The 24,601-nt window shown below is 36.1% G+C and overlaps 1 protein-coding gene across 1 annotated transcript in view; it reads right to left on the bottom strand.

Annotated features, from left to right (window-relative positions):
• The window catches only part of ADGRB3 (adhesion G protein-coupled receptor B3), a 779,954-nt gene that overhangs the window by 433,880 nt on the left and 321,473 nt on the right, over positions 1-24,601 (bottom strand). The window contains 4 exon segments of the mRNA XM_017870735.1: positions 1,600-1,706; positions 2,077-2,178; positions 19,793-19,957; positions 20,518-20,682. Coding sequence (XP_017726224.1) covers positions 1,600-1,706; positions 2,077-2,178; positions 19,793-19,957; positions 20,518-20,682 — 539 coding nt within the window.

Genomic DNA, 24,601 nt, shown 5'->3' on the forward strand with positions numbered 1-24,601 from the left:
TATAAAAATAGTTATGTATTTTTCTATATTATAAATATATATATAAATTAGCCAAGTAATCATCAATTACTGCTATACACATATCTGTAGCAATGGCCCTTGAACAACACAGGTTTGAACTGTGCAGTCCACTTATGTGCAGATTTTGTACTGCTTGTGCCACTCCTGAGCCTACAAGACCAACCCCTCCTCTTTCTCCTACTCAGCCTAAAGATAACGAGGATGAAGACTTTTATGATAATCTACTTCCACTATTCAAGCAAATATAAATTATCTTTATGATTTTCTTAATAACATTTTCTTTTCTCTAGCTTACTTTATTGTAAAAATACGGTACAAAATATATGTAACATATGAAATATGTGTTAATAAACTGTTTTTGTTATCAGTGAGCCTTCCTTACTGGTCAAGAACAGACTATTAGTAAATTTGAAGGGAGTCAAAAGTTACATACAGATTTTCGACTGCCCTGGGGATTGGCGCCCCTAACTGCCACATTATTTAAGGGTCAACTGTATATAGATATACATAAGTATATATAATGACAGAAATAATGCTCTAGAGAGTTAAATAATGATAAATTTAACTCCAAGTTTCGTAAGTAAACATGCTGTGCAGAATTTGACTTTCAGATTTTAAAATATGCATTTCTTTGGTTTTCTGATAATGAAACAAATACTAATTCTATTAGTTGATAGGGGTTGTTACTGTATAAGCTATTTCTTCATCCACAAGAATACTCTTTAGGATTCTTAAAAAAGTTATGTATATTTTTGAGTGACAGTAAGAATCGTAAAAGAAAACATAAGCACAACAAAACATAAAGGCATTTAAGTAAACATCACTCCTGCCAAGATTCAGCTTCCCAGTTGGCTCATGTTCATATTTTGTTCTACACCCCACAGTGTTTATTCATGTATGGAGACCCTCTTGCCTGTCAGTATGAAATGACAACAGTCTGCAGTAATGACAATGACTTGTACTTGTAAAATACCAGGCAAAATGTAACTGTGCTCAAAATATTCATGCATTATACTCTGTGAATAAGTCAATGATATCTGGGAAAAGAAGAGCTATTTTCGGAAAATTTGGCCCATGTAATCTTTTGGGAGTAATTAAGTTTCTCTGGTGCAATAACACTGTCATTTATTTTAATGTCTTAATCTCAAACTGCAGTGAACAATTTGATAGCTAAGTGACACAGCTTTACCATTGTCCAACTACTGAAAATTTAAATAATTTAATTTTAAAATGTGTGATATTTTAAAATCAGTATTTAACGCAGACTTAAGCCAATCACAATGCATATGTTTAATTTTTATAGGTAAAACTGAATAACAGATTTTGCTCAGGCCTTTCCCCCATTAGACAAGGGATTCTTTCACTTAAATAGCAGGATCCATAAAACCCACATCCTAGGAACAAAGCAATTTAGCACCGACTTATAAAATTAGCTTTCTATCACATGGCTTTCTCCTTCAGGCATTTCTTTCTTAGAGATGTTACTGATTTGATTGTACAGCAGAAGGTTAAATTCTCACACCATGATCATTAGCAAAAAATAAACAGAGCAAGTACTAAAGCTGGCTTTGCACCTACTGAATGCTGCAAGTGTCTGTACTCATTTGATATGCATCTTGCAAAGCTCGGCTGTTCCCAGAAGGCCACTCCATGAAGACTGAGAGAGCAGCGTCTGCTAGTGGTGCCTGTGTGTCACAAAGAACAGAGAGAAGCTTTATAATAGGGATGCTTGAAGGCATCACACATAGTTGGGAATCAGGCTAAAAATTAAGTTTGTACTTTTTTTCTTTAAAAAACATGCACATGAAATTGATATTTTGATTATTTCTTATAATGCATATTAGTCACACTGAGAAACAATTACACTAGCAATATTTTCTACATCTTTTCATTGGTTTCATTTATGAAGCACTTCACCAAAATTGTTTCATTATTTGCTTATCGGACAGACTTATTTATGGATATAAGACAAAAACATGACTTCATAAACCAACACCGCACGCTGTTCTTGGACAAGGATTATCATTAGGGTCAGGGTGGATCATCCTACTGTACCTGTGGCATTCAGGGGACATTGATTGAATGCCAAGTCGCCTGCTGGAGTCCTTTTCCATACCATCGACATCAGATAATCCTCAGGGCATATTTCATAAGGTGCTGCAATTTTAAACAAAGGGACTTGAATGGCAGTAGTGTTTTAAAAATTTTGGCAATAAACAATTTTCAAAGGCACCTCTCTAACTGCAGAGCTCCTTAGTTTTCCTTTTTTTTCTTTTTCTTTTTTAAGAGATGGGGTCTCACTCTGTTGCCCAGGATGGAGTGCACTGGCATGATCCTAGCTCACTGTGCAGCCTCAAACTACTGGGCTCAAGCCATCCTCCCTCCTGAGCCTCTTGAATAACTAGGACTACAGGCATGTGTTGTCACATCTGGCAGATTTTTTCTTTTAATTCTATGTAGAGACAGGGTCTCCTTATGCTGCCAGGCTCATCTTGAGCTTCTCCCAAAGCGCTCGGATTATAGAAGTGAGCCACTATGCACGGCCTCTTTCATTTTCTTTAATGTATGTTGTTTACTGAAATGTTAGTGGCATAAACATAGACAAAACCCATCAGATTTCCTTTTGTATCTACAAAATATTTACAGAATTGTAATTTCTTTTTAAACTGCTTACTGTGTAGACTATTTATAGAGGTCATTTGGATTTGCCTACAAGTTGAACATATTCAGGCATATCAATAAAAATATTTATAATATTTTAGGATGCTACACAAAAAAGTGACTTCCAACACATCAAAAGGCACATTAAAATTATTAACTATTAAATGTCAAAATAAATAAGCATAAAGAGTAAAATATATAACTTTTACTTCTTCAACTAAAAGCAATGATAGCAGTAAAATATACCAATTTGATCTTTTGTCATATTATATTCAAAATCTCAATTTAATAATTGAGCAAGAAAATTAAAATAACATCAAAATAACAAATGTACAACTGAAATATAATGAAATGTAAAATAGTAGTGAAAGAATGAGGTCTATCTATATTGTGTTAAAAGTGACATCTTGTTCCCATATGAAAGAATATTAGTCCCTTCTCTAGACACAAACAATGTTGTGCTTTTCATACAACATTGCCACTTACACGTTCCTATGTCAGTCTTCACTATTTGCTAGGGACCTCGTTTAGGTCTACTCTCCTCTGGATCACTTGTACCTAACGGTGTGTTTGCCGCATGAAGTTGCTCAAAATTGAATAAATAAATAAATGAATATATGCTTTATAAATACCTTGATAAATCAGTGAGGATCTTAAAATACTAAATACATAAATAAATACAGGAGTGTGATTTCCTGGGAGAAACATCTTCTTTGCCGAATAATATAATATTTAATCCATGATAATCATCGTTCTACCAATACCAATTCCACTCCAGAATTTACGAACTCATTAAATTACCTTATAGTTACGAGTAGAGGAAGGATGCAAGTTGATGAATTAAATCTTGAAATAATATTTAAAAAAAAAATTACCCAAGATAAGATGAATGGTTTGAACCCATGGGGATTACAAACCTGAGCGTGTCACTGAAGATCACCTATTCCATCTCCTTCCTTTTTACAGATGAAGGCACCAAGCCCCATAAAGAGGCAGCTTGTCTAAGGTGACAGAGCTGGTGGAGGTGTCAGCAGGACTGGATCCTAGAATCCACCCTCCTCAGTCATCTTCTTTTTTTGTTTCCCACATATCCTCTTCACGACCTTGAATTATCTAAGATAGTCCTCTTCCTCTGAGTACATATAAATATATACTCATTTATTTATTCTAGGTTCCCATTAAAACACATAGGCCATGTTTTCAATTTGTGTCTTCTTTGCTTGGTGGAGGGTTTAGCAGTCAATTCAACCTTCAGCAGCCCCATTTTCATTAGCTGTCTCCTCCTAACCTTACCAATGATCTGCCAACAAACCTCATCTTAGTCTCACACAGTCTGGGCCTTGTCTGTACCACTATATTTTGACTTTTCTCACCTTCGTGGAAATACTTTCTTCAGCATCTTAAGCCTTTCTCCAACACTCCTCCACCAATCCCTCAGAGCATTCTTTCTTTGTCTCCTTCTCTGTGTACTTCTCAGAGTCATTCATAACTTACTTTTTCCTTATGTTAAATGTTTTTCTTGGATAATTTAAAACATATTAATAATAGTAATATAATCAAATTAGTATTCATTGAGCCCTTTTGGAAAGCTTTACATGCATGGACACATTTGCTCTCTCCCAACTACATACGAGTTAGCACCTATGAGTTAGAGGTGACTCTTATCCTTCTTTATCACGTGGGGAAACAGAAGCACGGAGAAGCAAATGAACTATTTTTCTTCCTCAAATTCCAAACTTTATTACATATTGAATCCAGAGGAGAAACTGAGTGCAGGAGGGGGAGGTTGGATGGGGAAGAGTCATTTTGCCAGGTGCTCCAAACCTTCCCCACTGGCGAGCCTAGCCATGCCCTCCTGGCTCCATCAAAGCACCTGGGCTGTTAAATAGGGTAGGAGAGCTGTGCTGAGGTTGGCAAGGCCCTTTCCTAGGACACAAGAACTGGATTTGTCACAGTTTAGCTTGAGAATGGTGGTGATGAATAGGAAAGGACTCATCATAAATCAAAAATAGAAAATAATAAAATAAAACTAATCACAAAAAAATCTACAACTCAAGTGAGGGTAAGGGCAGCCTCTAGTTAGGACTAACTGCCTCAATATCTTGGGAATAGAAACAACAGGAAAATAAATTAAGAGATACAGCAGCCACCAGTAGCTAAGCACCAGTAACCACCCATTATTCCCACACTGGTCCCGAAGGTTAGCAAGCCAGAGCTACTTCACTGCCTGTTGCATCTGTGCCCCACCCTTTGGAGAGCACATGCTACTGTCCCTGCTGCCCCATCCCGCCTCCCACCAGCAGGCCACGGAGGTCCTTGGAAGTGTCTCCTAAGGAGAGCAGCAGCAATGTCAGGAAGCAAAGGCAAGGTCCAGAGACCAGACAGTGGTGAGGGAAGGTACTGCTATGAAATTCATGGTGCCCAGATTAATGCCAATGAAGGGGAATCAGTGGAAAAGAAGAAAAGTTAGTAAATGTTGGAGACTCAATAAGTACGTAATCAATTGGTTTCTGATCCCACACTTTGCTTGTTATATGGCAGTCATGCCTGGACACATGCCCTCTACTTCCACTATGTATTAGGAACATATACAGTCATCCCTGTCAACTATGGGGGATTTGTTCCAAGATCTCCTGCAGATACCAACATTCACTGATGCTCAACTCCCTGATATAAAATGGTATAGTATTTGCATGTAACCTATGCTGTTCCTCCTGTATACAGTTAATCCTTGAACAACACAGGTTTGAGCTGCATGGGTCCACCTATATGTGGATTTTTTTTTCAACTAAACACTTAGTAAAAATACAATATTGGCAGGATGTGAGACCTGCATCAAAGAAGGGCAGACTTTTCCAACACACAGGTTCTGCAGGGTGATCTGCAAGACTTGAGTAGACAGGATTTTAGTAGACACAGGGTCCTGGAACCAAAGTATGACTGTACCGTAAGATATCTCTATACTATTTATAATACTTAATCCAATGTAAATGCTGTATAAATAGTTGCTATCATGTATTGCTTAGGAAATAACAAGAAAAAATTTGTACATGTTCAATATAGACATCATTTTCTTTCTGAATATTTTTGATTTGTGGTTGGTTCAATCCACAGAGATGAAACCCATGAATACTGACAGCCAACTATTTGTATTTCTTTGGTTCAGATATCTTTCTTGGGTTTTGGCTGGCATAGTCAGTTTTTGAGAGGCATTTTTTACTTGGCTATTCCAAAGAAATCTCAAGTAAAGCTGCTAACACTTCAATTCCCAACATTATTCTCCACAATGCTGTTTGTTTCCTCTCCTTGCATTTCCTAACACTGCTAATGGTACTACAATCTTGTCCCCATACCTAAAACCATCAGATCCATCTTCTAGTCATCCTTATCTTACTTTTAACCTTCCCTGATTTTACCTCCACCACTCGCCTAGGCATTCATTCTGTCCTGGTTAAATTAGGGGAACAACCTCATTGGTTATTTCATGCACTTACCTGATATATGCTGGGCCCATGTGCTAGCACCTGTGCTAGCACTAACCTGTGCTAGGCTACATTTTTACCTAATAAGTGCTGTTAATGTAACATATGCTAGGCCCTGCTTTAGAAAGAACCAATGGTGCATAAGAAAAGCAGTCTGGGCTGGGCACAGTGGCTCATGCCTATAATCCCAGCAGTTTGGGAGGCTGAGGTGGGCAGATCACGAGGTCAGGAGTTCAAGACCAGCCTGGTGAAACCCCGTCTCTACTAAAACTACAACAATTAGCTGGGTGTGGTGGCATACACCTGTAGTCCCAGCAACTCTGGAGGCTGAGGCAGAAGAATCGCTTGAACCCAGGAAGCAGGGTTTGCAGTGAGCCAAGATCGCGTCACTGCACTCCTGCCTGGATGATAGAGTGAGACTCTGTTTCAAAAAAAAAAAAAAAGAAAGAAAGAATAAAAGAAAAGCAGTCTATCTAGTCATTATTTTAGTCAAAGGGAGGAGGCAGAGGTGAAACAAACAATTACTTGAGTGCAATTGTGATGAGCACTTCAAATAGTAAGTACAGGGTGCTGTTTTAATCTAAAAACTGAAGAATTAAGGAAGGCTTCCTGGAGGAAGTGACATATAATTAAAACTGGCAGTGTGAGGTACAATAAATGCTCCAGGAAGAAAAAGCCTTCAAAGGCCTTGAAGCAAGGAAGATCTTGGGGCATCGAGTTCAGCAGGGCTGGAAAGAGAAGAGTAAGGCCAAGTGTAATGGTCTGGTGAGAGAGGCCATGATTAGAGCCTATAAAGCCGCATGGGCAGCCATTGTAGGGTTCTAAACAAGTGACACGATTCAATTTAAAATTTTAAGATCAGGGTGCCTTCTGTGGGTAGAACAGATGGCCAATGCCGTGGAGGAGACCAATGCAGTGCTTCAACCCTGAAACACTGATGGCTTTAGGTAGGATGATTACACTAAAGATGAGAAAAATTGGTGGATACAAGGTAAATTGAGGAGGCAGACAAAACTATGTGGGAATTTAGGAAAACAAAGGGGTCAAGGATGATGCTTGCTTTCTGAGCTGAGGAGCCGGGTAGTAAGTGGTGCTATTCTCCTCCATCTGCCCCCTTAATCCAATTTTCATGCCACATCAAAAGAGTAATCTCTAAGATGAAGTTTAATCCCATAATTTTCTGCTTAAAAACCTCCCATGCTTCTCCAGTACTGACAGGATAACATGGAAAGAACTGAGATAGCTGTGCTCAGTGTGATGCAAAGGCCCTGCTCGTAAGGGGCCTAGCCTACCATTCCCATCATGGCACATATTTACTCTCCTATGCAGCAGCCACACAGTTAATTCTTCTGAATATTTTTGATCTGTGTTTGGTTCAATCCACAGAGGTGAAACCCATGGATACTCTTCTTATTTTGAGGGGTAAAATTCCTATTTATCCTTAAATTTCTGCTTAAATGATGTATTCTCCAGTAACCCTTTCCTAATATCTCAGTCATTGAATATATAAATATTATAGCTCTTCTCAGAACAGATTAAAAATACTTGGATACATCTGTGAATCTCCCCGATTCCCCAGTGTTGCTTTTTAGGAGACTAGCCATGTTTTACTTTATCTTTTTAATCTGTTGTAATGAACTCCAGTGGTATCTAGTGTATAGTAGGTGTTCAAAACACTTTCATTAAATACATCACTTTTACTGGGGAAATAACATACCAGTGCTGTCCAATAAAACTTTTTGCAATGATAGAAATGTTTTCTATTTTCACTGTCCAGTATGGTAGGTGCTAGGAAAATGTGGCTTGTGCAATTGAGAAGTGAATTTTGGATTTTATTTAATTTTAATTAATGTACATTTAAATTGAAATAACTACTATGTTGGACAGTACTGTAATAAATGATATTCATGTTTCTATAAATACCAACCAAAAACTATCACAGAATACTAAAAGAAGGAAAATTAGAACAAATGTTAAAGTTCAAAAAATACATCATGAATAGGTTATTACATAATTGAATTCTAGATACAATGACTAGCCCGTTTTTAGTAACGACATGGCAGTAGTTAATCTAATCTGACTGCCACATTTGATTATTCTTTTTGTTCCATCTATACATCCCACTTCTGTTCATTATCTCCTTCATTATCTCTTCATTTATAATCTTTCCCTTTCATTTCACTTGTACTGTCTTTTTGGTTTTCAATACTTTGAAATTCAAATTGCCTTTAGTTCCATTGGTGAACTTTGAAATACATTTCATAAAATCTGTTGCTATAGCTGAATACTAGATTTCCTGATTCAGTCGTGACATAAGAAAACGAAGATTAATTTGTATCATGAACTTTTTCATTTTCCTGTGAGGGTATCAGAAAGTTTTTCACATTTAGTATTATTCCGGTAGAAGGTACTTCGTTGCTCCCTGCCCCTCCCCTATGGTCAACTGTGTGGTCAGAAAATGTGGTCATTGCAAATCTTAGCCACTAGATGGCACTGGTGAGCCAGTGGGGTGAAACGTTTACTGGGCCGACTGCGGAATTTGATGGGTTCAAAATTAAGGTGGGGAGTAACAGTAAATATGTGAAATAAGTCAATGCTTGATTTTTTTTTTTTTAAGGCAACTAGTTGGGGAAAAATAAAACGTCCTCTTTTCATGTAAGTACAATGTTTAATGATTAAACTAGCGTCAGTTATAGCTTACCTCTCCTCTCCCCTGCTCCACTTTCACAGCTTCCCACCAGCTGCGCAGCCTTCTCCACCCTTCTTCAGTATTACAGGCTGACTGCAACCTCAGAGCTTGTGCGCAGGTTTTTTCTGCCTAGACTATCCCCGCCTCCTCCCCTCAAACATGTCTGCATGACTCATGTCTTTCTAGCCTTCAATCTTTTCTCAAACCTCACATTCTTAGACCCCACTGACTGCCCCTCAAATACTCTCATCCCTTTCTCTGCTTTATCTTTCTCCAAAGCACTTGTCTATCACCTTGTAACATCTATACATGTTTTTAGCTGATTTTTTTTTTTTTTCTCTTTTGGCTAGACATATTTTTGAATTACCCTATTTTTTAAGATCACAGAGAATGAAGATGATTTTGCAAAATATTGTAGACATTGTGTGTGGGGCGGGGTGAAGGTGGGGTGGATCCTCTAGCAGTAGACAGCCCGTGTCCAGTTAGGAGCAGAAAGACAGGGAGGTTAGCTACTACAGTTACCTTAAAAATTAGTCAAAAGAGGTTTCCAGGGTCTCATGTAATGACTAAGTTTGGCCTTGGAGGGCTATATCTGACTTAGTAAGAGCCTATAGGACCTTTTCTTAGAATCCCCCAATGTGCCCTACACACATCCTCACTCTGGTTAAGGAAGAAGCTGATTAAATAGTTGTTTTCCTTTGACCAACCACATCTTTCAATTACTGAATTTTACCTTCTTAGTGACTAACAGTTTGGTCTACCTACAAAGAGACAAACAAAATGGAAAGCAAAAATCAGTAATTTTTTAAACCTAAATATGTCAACAACTTTTCGTTTTGTTCCACAGTAAATTTACAAAGCCTTGGAGTCATTGTGCTTCTTGGAGACAGAAACACACTACGCAAATTATTATTATTATTTATTTTAAAAGGAAGATGGCAGGGGAATCATAGATTCACAGTTGCAAACTCGTCCAGGGTTTTCAGCTTTTTAGTAGTAATGTCAAATAACATAGCTACTTTAAATATTTTATCAAAGGTGACTTGGCATTCTTTGAAGAGTCTATCTCAGAAAATAGGTCCATTTATGCTTATAACAAAAGCAATATAGCTTAGACATTAAAATAACAATTTATTTTCTCTCACCTCATCTTTATGAATTTTCCAGTAGTGGGATCTTTGTAGGTACTTCCCAGTGCCACTTACAGAATTCATTCATTCAACAAATATTTACTGGGTACCCATCATATCCCAGTCACCTTGTTAAATACAACACATAGAAAAGGCTAAGTAAGAATAATCAATGTCTCTTGACTCCTAAAATTGTCATAAAGGTAATAATTTGAGAAATTACAGTACACAGGATGCCTACTCTAAGATGGGAAGCCCTGACTGCGGTGGAAGTACCTTAGGGAAGAGTGTGTCAGTGGAAGATTTCCAGAGGGATGTCCAGGTTGAGGTGTAAAGGAGAAGCAGGAGTTCACCAATGAAGAAGGGGAGAATGTGTCATGGGATCCACATGTGGGAAAATCCAGGGAGCAAAGAGAACTGGGAATAACCAAGAAAGTGACCGTTTCAGAAAGGGTAAAGTGTAAAGTTGGGGATAAGTAGAGGTGGGCGATTGCAGGAGGGGGAGGGGTAATATATGATGAGGTAAGCGAGGATCTTGACTTTATATTAGGGGCAAGGGAAATTTATGACAAGGTTTTAAACCCTTGCTATGCCTGCAGTTTGGAGAAAGGATTGAAGGCAGAGAGCTGAAGACAGGGAAGCCTACCACAATCTAAATGATGTAATTAGGGAAGGGATGAAGAATCACAGGATGTAGATTAATTCAAAATGTAGGAGGTAGAATGGGCTCAGCACTATGGCTGATTGTATGTAAGAGGTGAGGAGGATAAAGAAATAAAAGACAGAACTCAGGTTTCCAGGAAGGATATCTTATGGCTAGCTAGACCCTGAACTACAACATATGAGGAAGAGATGACTCGGGAGAGGATATGCTGAAAATAGTTTTGAGTTTGACATATCTAGGCACATATAGGTATTATAAAAAAGTTAATTGATACATATGATGGAATCAAGTCTCCAGAAGAAAACAAGCTAGAGATAGAGATCTGTTTTGATTATTTTTCTGTTTAATGGCACCTCTGTGTGTTTTGTAAATTAGAAAATAAATAACTAGCTGAGGTTACTCTCTGGACTCAACATAAAAGCATACGATTGTGCAGCAATAGGAAGGATTCTCTTTTTATGCCTTAGCTAAAAGGAATAGTAACTTTGTTCATCAGCTCAAAGATCTCACTGTTTGCTATTACTAGTGCAAAGATACAAAAATCCATTTGTAAGATACAACTGTACTTGAAGTCACAAGTATGTAGTTAGCATGCCTCCTTAAAGTAAGGTAGTAATTGCCTAGTGATTCGTTGTTAATCTGTCTATTCAAACTGATTTTCTGACTCTTAAAAATAGCAGAAATGATATAGGGCTTAAATCAATTTGGTGTGGAAAATGAGTTTTCACTCCATATCCTAGAATTTCAGCATTAAAAAGAAATTGCTTCTAAACGATAGAGCTGACATACACACACAAAAAGAAAAACATGTACTACTCAAGACCTCACATTTCAAAATTCGCTTGTTGGCAATTCATGAACTCTTGTGTTTGGGGAATTCCCTGTGCTGGAGGATGCAGCAGAAAATAAGATGGACCCAGTGTCTGTGCTCAATGACTTACGGCTCTAATTTCCAAGGTGGAACCTACTGCTGCTGCTAAGGTCTGTGGGAAAAAGAAGAGTGTTTATGAAGTATGTTTCATAACAGCATTCCTCATATAGAAAATGGTTTTAATCTGTCTCACATTGAAACAACATACAATTATATCAGCAATATTTACATAACATTATGAGTTATTTTTCTTACTGTGTTATATATTTTAATTCAAGGGATTCTTATAACCTTGTGAAGTGAACAGAATTGTTATTCTCATTTTAAACATGAGGAAGTCAAGACAGAAAAGTATTTAGTGTTTAGCCTGAGGCCACTAAGCTAGGAGATGATGGACCTATGGTCAAATAGCTGAGTCCGTTCTCAGAGAAGTTTACCTTTTTTTTAAGCAGAGGAGGTATTGTTATGGTGGTAAACACATTATACATTTTGGAAAAATTATTTTTAAGTCTGGAAGTTAGCAAACCATGAATTTTCAATTTATTAGCAAATGGTACATATTGCAGATTGTTTAAGTACCTGGGGAACAGTGTTTTATATACATACTCATAAGCAAATTCTGTATTATTATTGTATAATTTTATATTTAAACTTAGCAGACAAGATCACTCTAGTTTCAACCTGAAAACAAAGCTAATTAAAAAATTAGCTAACTAACTTTGAAGAATAACTCTAAAAAGCTATTTACTAACTTTTAGTTATACTGAATTTTATACGGGGCTATGCTCAACATTTTGCTGGAAAGTTGTGTTTACTAAGTGTCTGTGTTACCTTAGGGACAGCCAAAGATGACAGTGAGTCTTAGCCTTCTCTAGGTCATAGCACGTGTAGAAATGATAGTATCTGGAGGCACACTGGGAGAAGTAGGCAAGGCTACTGAACACTGGAGACCACTAGCCACAGTCTCCTGCCTTGTCAGTTGCTCTGAGGCTTTAGGAACCACTATTCGGGCGCAGTTGGGACCAATCCTCCCATGACACAGTAGAACTGCCTTGAGAAGCTCTGGCTTAAAATAATAAGCTGGGCTGAGATTTGGGGAAACTGAACAACTCGCTACAGAAACATATTTTTCCTACCTCCCACATCTCAATTACTTATTTCCAAAGAAAGAGGAATCATACCACAATTTATAACTACAAAATAAAAAATCATATATGTGATAGAAATGCTCTTCCAGTAAATTAGTCCATTGAACAGACTTTTGAAAGACTGAAAGGTCATGAAGTGTAAGGCATTAACATCAGAGTCATCGCAAACTTTTTATTCATATGCTTTTATATAAATGTTTTCATTAGTTATAGCTTTTATGATATGAAATAAAAACATTCAAAAGGGCTTGACCTATTATATTTAACTAGGCTCAGTGAAGAACCAGGAATTCAGAAGACTGAGAACAGATAGTTCATCTGCAGTGAGCTGCAATTTCAACAGATATCATCATACAATAATAATAATAATATATAATAAGGAAATATCAAACAAATATATAGGGGTTCAAAGAAGAAAGAACACTTATGAGATTGTGTGAGAAAGAATTATTAGGAGAGCAGACATCTATTAATGGATGGGCTCCCAAATTCTCCCATATCAACAGATGAGGATAAGGGAGGGGACAGGGACATTAGGGGATCCCAAGTGAATAACAGTGCAAACAGCACCATAAGGGGAGAATATGCACCCTTGCATCCAGAAACCAGAGGCTGCATCTGCTTGATTCTATTACATATGAACAAATGTATATTAAAATATGTATCATAAATGAGTAGAATGATATAACATTGGAAAGCTAGTGAAGCTGATAGAAGTATTAGAATCTCAGGGATCCCAGTAGGATGACATTTGGCCAGTAATGAGAAGCCACGGAAGTTTTTTGAGCAAGCGAGTCATAAAAACAAGGCTATAAAGAAGAGAGAATAATCAGATAAATCTGTGTAGAAGAGATTAGAGAAGGCAGGTGTTGTAATAATATGGGTAACAGACAGAGTACATGAACTGCCGCTTGATGATCCTAATTAGCTCCAGCATTACATCCTTGAAATAATCTTCTGCAGCACATATTATTATCCCTATTTTATAAATGAGGATATCAAGGCCCAAGTCGGTACTTTGTTGAACTCCATAGTTCAGGCTCTTTCTGCTGCACTGCTCCTTCCTTCCTGGAAGCTTCCTTCCTGGAAGCGCAGGAAGTGAAAGCGGGCCACTGAGAGAAATACCATGATGGACTCCATCTAGAAGAATGAGGAATCACTCCAGGTGACACTGAGGATCTGGTGGTCAGAGAATAAGTTTCCCCAGTCACCTAGAATCTGAATGGAGTCCCAGGTAGGAAAGGAATATCAGGTTTTGTGAGTGATTGGGCATAAAGGTAGATTCGTGGGCGTTGCTCACAGAGGCTACAGTTGGTGAGAAAGAGATCAACCAAAGAGGAGAGTGCTGGGGCAGAGTCTTCGGTCATTCATATGTCAGGATACACAAGGTGAGAAAAGTGTTGATGAGAAACATCAAAGACTAATATTCAGATTTAGTGTCTTGGTAAACATTAAGCTCAAAAAAGGTTTAAAAATAATTTTAAATCTCTTAATTTAAAATAATTGTTAAACAGTTCCTAAAGTTTATTTTTTCCCAGAAAAAAATGGTGTGGGATGAAAAATATACATAAACAAATAGTAAAAGGTGGTTCTTAAATTTTTCTTTTCAATTTGAGAATGATCAGCATGCTGTTAAATATTTCTAAATTGAACAAGGTAGGGTAATATAAGATTACAGAAAATTGCTTTTTAAGCAATTCATGGCAGAAACTGTGAGAGTTTTATCAAAGTCTCATCTGAAGAAAATCTGATAAAATGAACTGTGACAATAAGTATCTCCATAGCAACAGGTTTGAATAATAGACATCTGGTATACATACTGTATCCACAGTAGTACTATCTGTTATTAATTCTTTTAGATCTCAGCGGTTCTTCCCCAAGTCTGCCCATAAAACTCAGCTGGCTTTGCTGCAGAACTGTAGACTAAAATAGGTGGTAAAACTCATCCTTTTTGAGAGGATTGGATACTATTTTAGGTATTTATTAAAAGCAACAGGTGGTCTCTCTCATCTGTGGGGTATCTTCAAGTTCTAATTCATTTTCCTACTTTTTACTATTTATCTGAAGTGACTTGGCAAGAACAAATAGAACATTTAATATTAAAGAAGTCAATAACTAGTGAGACCTACTGTCACCATTAAATTCAGTGGTTGGTTTTAGGTGAACAACTGGTGTGGACACTTGCGTAGGACCTAATTTGCTATTCCCCAAAATATGCAGTCAAAACACTAGCTTTAACCTTTTGAAGAACGCAACAGATAACATAATTCCTTAAAGAATATACAGATAACATCTGAAAGCAGAAAATAGTATAAATTCCAATGGAACAGGAGCTTTAAAAAGTACTATTTGTGCTTAATTAAACTTGGTTTGAAATGAAAAAGGTAAAGCAGGTGTCAATTTGTATGCAAATATTTCATTATACAGTAGTGTATTTTCTCTTTAGAAAAGAAATGCAAATTTTATACTGACATATTTGGGTTTCTAATAATGATTACATTCAGTCTTAAAATTGAGTGGTTCAATAGTTTAGAAGAGTCTAACTTATTAAACTTGTTAAACTTGTCTCAAAGACAAAAATATTTGTATCAATAGTGATTAGTTCACTATTCTAACTGGGACTTGAGAAGAAAATAAGTCAAAGTGAGCTAAGAACTCATCTTCCTCCATGACACCATCCCACACCAAGTATTTTATATCTGTATGTGTAAATATTAGCTAATTAGCTAATACCCATGGAGGATAAGAGGCAGGGGAAATATACTGCTCAGGAAGAGAGATGCTGGGGCTGGCAATGTCAAGACTGCAGATCTGTGTCTTGGCAGTGCCTGGTTTTACATCAGACTTGTTCAAATGATACCCAAGTTGTTTCTCCTGCTTTTCGTAGTACAGGAAAAATGAAGATTGGAGAACTGAGAGTTGGAGAATGACTAAACCATCTTTTTTTGTGTGCACAACAGCTAGTTAATAGTCCTATTTATCTTTAAATGACTGCTGTAAAGAGATCTTATTCTGGCTGAAACATGAGGTGGCTAGAGGCACTCAAAATGAATTGTGTTTTCATTATCAACCAATTCCAGAAAGAATCCCTCATTATTTATGAAAAGGATGACAAAATAAAATTGTGCAATTTTGTTGAAGTGATATTTCAACTTTCTCCCATGGAACAGAGGTAGAGGACTGTATTCCACTTCTTTGTTAATTTTATCAACTTATCATTATTATTTTTACTAGAAGTTAGTGCAACCCAAAGAATGATTTGCAGACCAGCATCTTCAGCATCACTTGAGACCTTCATAGAAATGCAAATTCTCAGGCTCATTCAAGACCTACTGAGTCAGAATAGCTGGGGGGTCTGGCTCAGGAATCTGTGTTTTAACAAGCTCTCTGGGTGATTCCTATGTACACTGAGGTTTGGGAAGCACTGCTTTGGACAATGAGGGAGGCACTCAAAAAAAGATAGGAGTGCAAAGTAGGCAAGCTTTGTGCTGCTTCTTTCCTACTGAAGCTAAGTTAAAAGACAATTACTCAGAAACCAAAGGAAGACTCTCCTGGTCTCCTGAGAAGACATAATCCTATCGGAGAGCAAACTTACAGAAATAAAGAACCATTACTTCCAGAATGACATATCTCCTCAGCAGGGTGGGGATGGGGATCACATTCGCTGTATTATAGGGCACCAAATCCTAATACAAATGTATTACAGTGTTCAAGACAAATTTTGCATTACCAGCACTACTGCTGCCCTCCTTTAGTATGAATATTTATAAATAAACATCACAATAATTCCTACATTTCTGGTCTAAGTTGCTAATACTGTATACACTTATGATATGGCTGTCTTACTTCACAAGTGTTTATCAGCACATTCAACCTGGAGGCTTCACCCACCATTTACAGACAAAGCAACTGTGGTTCTGTGAAGGAAATTTTATGTATAAATAAAGTGTAATTTTTACTTGTAAATGGTAGGTTCCAACTTAGCAGTTAATGACTAAAGAGTAATGATCCTAGAATTGGAGTTATAGAAGTAGCAAGCCCTTCTCCTAAGAACAGGGCAAAGTGCTTCCTAGGAAGCTAGAACATAAACTTAGGACAACCCAGCAGTAACACTTGCTTTCTGAATATTATTAACCAGGAGAATATTGGGGTGAAAATCAAATTAAAAACCTAAAAAATATTATGTGTGACACTGTAACAATTTAAAAAATTAGGGGAGCTATTACCATCCTACCATTTAAACCTTCAAAAGCCTGAGGATATACAATGAGACTGAGATAAATGAAACCATTATCTGGTGAGTCTGACCAATTTAAAAATTAGACCACTTATTATCTCCCCTGTAGCTATTCTATTTCCCAACTATCATTATTTAAATTTTTTTTTTTCATTTCTACAATTATTTTTTATGAAAACAAAAGAAATATTTTTTTGTGGTCAATGATGATATTTTTAATACTTATTTTATCTATCTACCAGCAAAGAAATATCCTAATCTTGAGGGGAAAATAGTTTTATTTTCATTTTAGTAGACATCATAACAGCTTTTGATTAGATCCAGATGATTAATCATTATTTTCATTAATTATTCAGACAAATATGTTTATATATTATATTTCTCCTTCCTGACAACAAAGGACCTCTTAGCAAACTTGATTAATTTGTTTTGACTCCAAATGTGTAAAATAAATAGTAGTTGTTTTCAGCAACTTGAAGAAAATTAAGAATGAATAGACTAAAATAATACTAGAAAAGCATATTGTTTTAAAAAATTGTTGAAACTTTGTTGTTAACACAAAGACAAAGATGCCTCAGAAAATGTTATGGTAATTTGAAAGTTTTCTCAAGGTATATTGTCAATCTGCACATAAAAAAGTTAAATAATTAATATAAAAGAAAAACCCCTTTTGTAAATTAAAAAAATTCTCTAAGCAAAGCAGAGGTATTTTTGAAATTAACAGACACACAATTTCTGATGAACAATGCAATTTTTGTTTATATAAATGTACTAGACTAGGATATATTCAAAAGCTTGGTGTATACATATATATTTATTTATATTTATTTGCCCCTGTATAAGTAGTGATGTTTAAATTATTTAGCTGATTCAAGAATTCTTTTAATCATGAAAATGGTATCTATATGCTTGTAAGTAATTTGTGGTTCTTTTCATATCATATAATTGACAAGCATAAAATGAAAATGTTAATAATACCAAAATGTATAGTGTTTATACTTTTTTTTTAGTTTTATGTGATTTTTTTTAACCTGCCTTAAGTCATGAAAGCCAGTAAACAAGCCCAGCAAATAAGGTACATTGTCTTTTTCATAAATAGATCTGTAAAATGTTTTTCAAACAGCAGGTGGCAATCTCTGTAAATCTGATTGCAGCAGGACTATCTTGGCTCTATATATGCAGATGAAAGACAGTTTTAAAAGACCAGTTAAGAACTGTGGTATGCTCAGACTGGTTTAGATAACATCAAATATTGAAGGGGTTGATTTAATTATGTTTACTATTCTGTGAAATTTCTCCCTAGGCAAAATAAATGTTTTTGTTTAATACATCTTAATTCCTCTTATGCAGCACTAGAGGAATTTCACAGTGCTAATCTGAATAGGTATCATCCTCTTAATAACCCTGCATGCTGATTACTTCTTATATTGAATTCATATGGCCTTAAGAATTAGTAAACCTAATTTTAGATTTTTTATTTATTTTATTTTCTTTTATTTTGAGATGGAGTCTTGCTCTGTCGCCTAGGCTGAAGTGCAGTAGTGCAATCGCGGCTCACTGCAACCTCTGCCTCCTGGGTTCAAGCTATTCTCCTTCCTCAGCCTCCTGGGTAGCTGGGATTATAGGTGCATGCCACCACAGCTGGCTAATTTTTGTATTTTTAGTAGAGACGGGGTTTCACCACATTGGCAAGTCTGTTTTCGAACTCCTGACCTCAGGTAATTCATCTGCCTCGGTCTCCCAAAGTGCTGGAATTACAGATGTGAACCACCATGCTTGGCCCTAATTTTAGATCTTTTTAAAGCTCCCCCAAAACTCCAACTGACATATTGTTACTATTAAAATCCAGTTCTGTTGTTATTCTAGTGTTGTACTATGAGAAGTCTTTATAATTCTAACTATGGAAAAATACAAAGCTTTGACTCCTGGATATCTCTTAGAATACCTTGGTTTTTCTAGTTGAAACAATCATGTGAGATAAAGGCAGAAATTCATAGCATTCGGAACTGAAAAGGAACCTCAAAGATCCCACAACCAGCTGTACTCACTACCCCCAGGAATCAGACAGCCAGAGAGATCAGTTAGCTTGCTCACAGAGTTACTAGCAGCAACAGGACTTTAAGTGGGTCTTCAAATTCTCTAGGTTCAGCACGTTGACACTGTATTGTCAAGTTTTAAAATTCTGTCCTATCACATCTTTGGTATGTTTATAGTATTTTTCTTAGGATATCATTATAAAATCCTGACTTTCACTTACTTATTGAGTCCTCAGTGTGTCAATAATATTTTAATGGAATGTACCATGATTAGGAAGAAGTTTTTGTTCTAAATGATCCTGTAAAATATGTGCTGTATAATCTGGGCAGTTTCTGGCCTTTCATTATTTTCTCTGCTTATATGTAAAATCTTTTAATGTAGCAGGACTTTCATTTTTTCATTAGCATTAAGACTTTATACTTCCATTTTTTAAAAATGCATTCCTCATAGGAATTTCCTTTACCAATGAAAAATGGGGCAAAGGCAAGTAAATGTAGATAACCAAGGTCACACATCAAGGTGAGAGTAATTAGCAACAGAACTTAAAAGCATCTGAACGTCAGCGACACTTCTTTATCTTCTCATTCATTTCTTACGTCTTTACATTTCCAGTACATATATCCCAAGGCAACTTGTTTTTTATTCTCCACAAACAAATATTTCACACGGAACAATTCTATGACACATAAACAGGGAATGCCCCACATAGTAGAGAAAAAAGTAAATTGCCACCTATCATTAGTAGTCCTTTAGTTGAGGAAGTATGACCCTTAACCAATGACAATATTTTTAAATCTTTTTTTTTTTCAGGTTACAAATGTTTCTTTTGAGATAAATTGGGTTCATTCTCACCAGGGCATCGCTGCTCACTGCATCTTCTCACTTCTTCACCCATTCCTTCACATTGCTGCCCTGTTATCACCGCACCCTGACAGGTCCTTATTCGCCTTTCCCAGCCACCATCACAGGACTTGGAACAACCACTCCAATGGCCCCAGTGATTCCACTGACCATTGGCTGAAAGAAATGTTTCATGGTCAATGTCAGTCGTCTACCACATACTGCTTTAAAAATTTTAAAATCTGAGAATGTTACTACCCCTTCCATTTTTGTTAATCTACCACTGTGAATAAACTTTTCAAATATTTAACTTACAGGTCATATATAGAGCATTGAGATGAACAGTGTAAAAAAGTGTAAAAAGTGCAAGCTCAGTGCTAAACTTCCTCAAATGTATTCATAGTTCATCTCCTGAATTTTACTACTTTACTAGCATGGCATACAGTAGAATAAATTCTGGTATAATTGGCTTCATTAATAAACACACACACACACACACACACCCACACACACACACACACACACACACACATATATATATATATATATATATATATACACACAGTAAAATAATTCTGGTATAATTGGCTTCATTAATAAACACACACACACATATATATATATATTATATATATACTGATTATCTTATTTCATAGTTCTGGCATAGTTCTGACACATTTTATAATGTGCCCTTTATATGCTACGAGTGCCCATTATATGCAGGAATCAAGCCATACCTGTACATTCAGGGTTGTAGCACTCTCTGCTTTCTGCCCATGGCCCTCTGCATTCGGAGCCTCCATGGGCAGCTGCAGTGCACTGCCGGCTTCTCTGCTGAGTCCCATTCGAGCACGTTACTGAGCACTGGCTCCATGAACTCCACTCTTGCCACTGTCCATCAACTACCAAAGCAGAAAAAGAGACAGTATAAGGATATCTTCCAATAGGAGAGGCTGTACAGAAACTACCTGGTGAAACCACCCTTGAAGACGAACCCCTATCAATGGACTATGAATTAATACAATGGAAGGTCACACCAGCATGAGATTTTATTAACTCCCCAAATATTATTACCTTATTTTCTCACTTTTATTTTCTTTTATATATCCAGCATATCTTTTTTGTTTTGTTTTGTTTTGGAGATGGAGTCTTGCTCTGTTGCCCAGGCTGGAGTATAATGGCACGATCTCAGCTCACTGCAACCTCTGCCTCCTGGGTTCAAGCAATTCTCCTGCCTCAGCCTCCCAAGTAGCTGGAATTACAGGTGCCCACCACCACACCCCAGAATAATTTTTGTATTTTTAGTAGAGATGGGGTTTTACCATGTTGGTCAGGCTGGTCTCAAACTCCTAACGTTAGGTGATCCACCCACCTCGGCCTCCCAAAGTGCTGGGATTACAGGCATGAGCCACTATGCCAGAGCTCCAATATATCTTTTGATTCACTTATTTCTTCAAAAATATTTATTGATCACTCAAACATGCAACACATTGTGCTAGGAGATGGGGTACACAAAACAGTGAACAAACTAAATACTGAGCAAGACCTTATCGAGCTCATGTTTTAGAGAAAGAACCCCTAGAAATAAACCAGAAATTGCATGCTAGATAAATCAATTACATGGCAGTGTTGCAAAGGATAGTTTCAGGACATTGTGAGATAAGACTTTGGAAGGTCCAGAGAGTCTTCCTTGACAAACTGAAGCTTCAGGCAAGCCTTGAAGGATAATGAGAAAATACTTAGGATAAAGGTATGTTCCATGCAGAGGAATATACAAAGGTCTTTGGAAGAAGAATCATGGGCATTTCCAGAAACTGGAAGAAGGTCATTGTGAAAGGCATCTAGAGTGCTGGGTGAAGAGAGATTGCAGAAGTTTTAAAAAAGAGAGGCTAGATTTTGCAAAACTTTCATCAGCTGTATTAAGGATTTTGAGTATTATTCTCAGATGTTTAAGAAGCCATTGAACAATTTAAATAATAAATTCTATTATCAGATCTAGCATAGGATTGAGGCCAAATTACAGAAGTTGGGAAGGATCTGAGTTGTGATGATGAGGCAGTGCAGATGCAATGTCTGGGAGAGATTAGAAAGTTACTAGGAATGGGTGGTGAGAAGAAACTGAAGAACTGGCCATGGGAGCTGAAGCAAAGAGAGGATCCAGGTGACTCTTAGATGGCTGTTTTCTGGTGACTGGAATTTAATATAGACTGCTGAGCTTGATTTATCTTTGGGAGATTCAAATTGAGATTCATGTATTCATTCATTCATATAACTTTTGAGAATCTATTAGTCATCAGATACTGATAGGTGTTAAGAATATACACAGAAATAAAAGAATATAAATCCTAACCTCAAAAATTTTATAACTTAGGACATTCTGCATGCAAGCAGGTAAATAAATACATAAATAAAAGTTTAAAGACAATGCCATGTTAACATGAAACATGAAGTATTTAGGCTTCAGAGGACATACTGCATCTGTTGGGGATGTAATTATAATAGACATAGAGTGCTGAGTTATGGATAATTTAGATCAAGTCAGCATTGACAAAGGCACAATCCCATATGCCACAAAATAGAAATGAGCAAAGGATTTAACCAAAAATACTTTCCAGATTAGAATGTGCAAACTAGCATGTAAATGTTATAAATGCATCAGTTTATGGAAGTCTACTTTTTTCCAATATCAGTTCATGGTTCTTAGTCAATTTGATCACACATGAAAGAGAATTCACCACAAATCCAAAATTTCAAAATAAGCTAATATTGCTATGAAAATCAATCCAAATAAACAAGAAAGCCTGGCAGAATATAATAAGTACCTTCAACCTAACTTCAAGCCTAACATGTAGGTATTAAAAAGAGGTTGTTTAATAGGTATCTAGCTGTACTTAATAAACCCTTTATGAGATTTTATAAAAATCACAAAATGTCAATTTAATCATTCCATTAACGTAATTTTAGCATCTCACTTTATTAAAAGTACCTGATACAATCATATTGGCTATGTAGTCTATTTTCCAGACTAAAAAGAAAATTCTAGTGAAGCAATAGGATATTATAAATTATATATTTCTCCTCTATTTTAGCTTTAAACATGAGTGCATTTTCATTTCAGAATTTTCTATTCAAAGATAACATTTATTAAGCTTGCAGTATGAAGCCTCACCATCCTAAGCATTCTGAGAAGGGTTTATAAAAAGAGATTCATGCCCTACGCCTTACAATCTATTTGGCAAAAGGATGTACAGTTATGCACACTATTGAGAACATTCAGAAAGAAAGCAGCACATTAACAAAGGTGAATTAGGTGCTGCTAAGCTAATCTTAGTGCTTAGTGACTAGAATAAAGGACTATGTGATGTCCTTAAGTATTCTGGCTTAAGGTAAATTTTGATTATGATTTATTATGAAAGCAATAGTTATATGCTTTCTGGCAAAGAGAGGAAAAGACTGTCTAGTGAAGATGTGATGTCTAGAATAAGCAAGTCAAATGTGGAAATCAGAGAGAAAACAATTTGGCAGGGGACTGTATTTCTATGAAGAATTAGGAAGGACCTTGCTGAGATGATATTAGGAAGAACAAGAACATCTATTTGTGAAGTGTTTTGCTCATCAGGCTTTTACTGAAATAAGACTGCATCAATAATAAAAAAATGTTTTGAGACTTTAAATTCATATATTTATAGTTCTAGTTGTTCAATCCCTTCTGACCATGTACATATTCTGTGTTAATGTTAAAGCTTAAGAGTGAGTTAATATTAGAAATCTGAGGACAATTTGAGGTTCAGTGCTACTATAAACATCCACAAAACATGTATTTTAGATGGGGTCAGTTTTGTTCACAAAGTCAGTAACAGAAAAAAATAATACAATTGAAGATGTATCAAGTGGGCATTTTTTGCGATTTTATTTTACACTGAGAACCAAAATATCCTTTTATTGAAAATTAATGGCACTGTTTTATTTTTTTTGCAAGCTTTTAAAATTATTTTAAATTATACTTTAAGTTCTAGGGTGCATGTGCACAACATGCAGGTTTGTTACATATGTATGCGTGTACCATGTTGGTGTAATTACACTGTTATGAAGGAATTGGCTTGACAAAATAACTCATTGGATATAAAAAACAAAGGAGGAAAGGCCTAATATTTCTTTAGTGTGTCAAGTCCAAATCATTGAGAAAATAGATAATTGAAAAGTCAGGTAGGAGAGGAATATATAAATTTAACTTAAAAAACTAGACAACAGACTATATATACACACACACATATATATACACATATAATATATACACATATATACACAGACATTATATATATATGTTTATATATATATGATTTTTAGTGCCAAATATGAGACATTGTTTTAAGTTTTTCTTTTCAGTGATATTCTGGATTAAAAAAAATTAATGGATTTGTTTTACGGGTCATAGCCCCATAACACTTCTGGGAACAGTAGTGTCATTTTACTGAATGAGAAAAAAATAGAGAACAGGGAAGCTTTGGGGAGGTGGAAATTAAGAATTCTGTTTTGGATATTTAAGCATTTCCAGATAGAATTTGTGCATTATCTTTTAGGGATAAATGTAGAGAAATGTAAAAATAAACCAATCTATCATATAATATATCTCTATTTCTTTTTTAATAACCACTCATCTAGGTTCTCCGAGATGTGAAGGAACAGCTTTTTTCTTGTTATCTGATGTTTAACTGGGGAGCTAAAGTGGGGAGGAAGCTGCTTCTCCTTCAACCCTGCATCCAGGCTTGGCTTTTTTTATTTTATTTTGTTTTGTTTTATTTTATTTTATATTTTATTTTA

This window comes from Rhinopithecus bieti, unplaced genomic scaffold (assembly GCF_001698545.2).
Source record: "Rhinopithecus bieti isolate Rb0 unplaced genomic scaffold, ASM169854v2 scaffold_5569, whole genome shotgun sequence".
NCBI classification, from domain to species: Eukaryota; Metazoa; Chordata; class Mammalia; order Primates; family Cercopithecidae; genus Rhinopithecus; species Rhinopithecus bieti.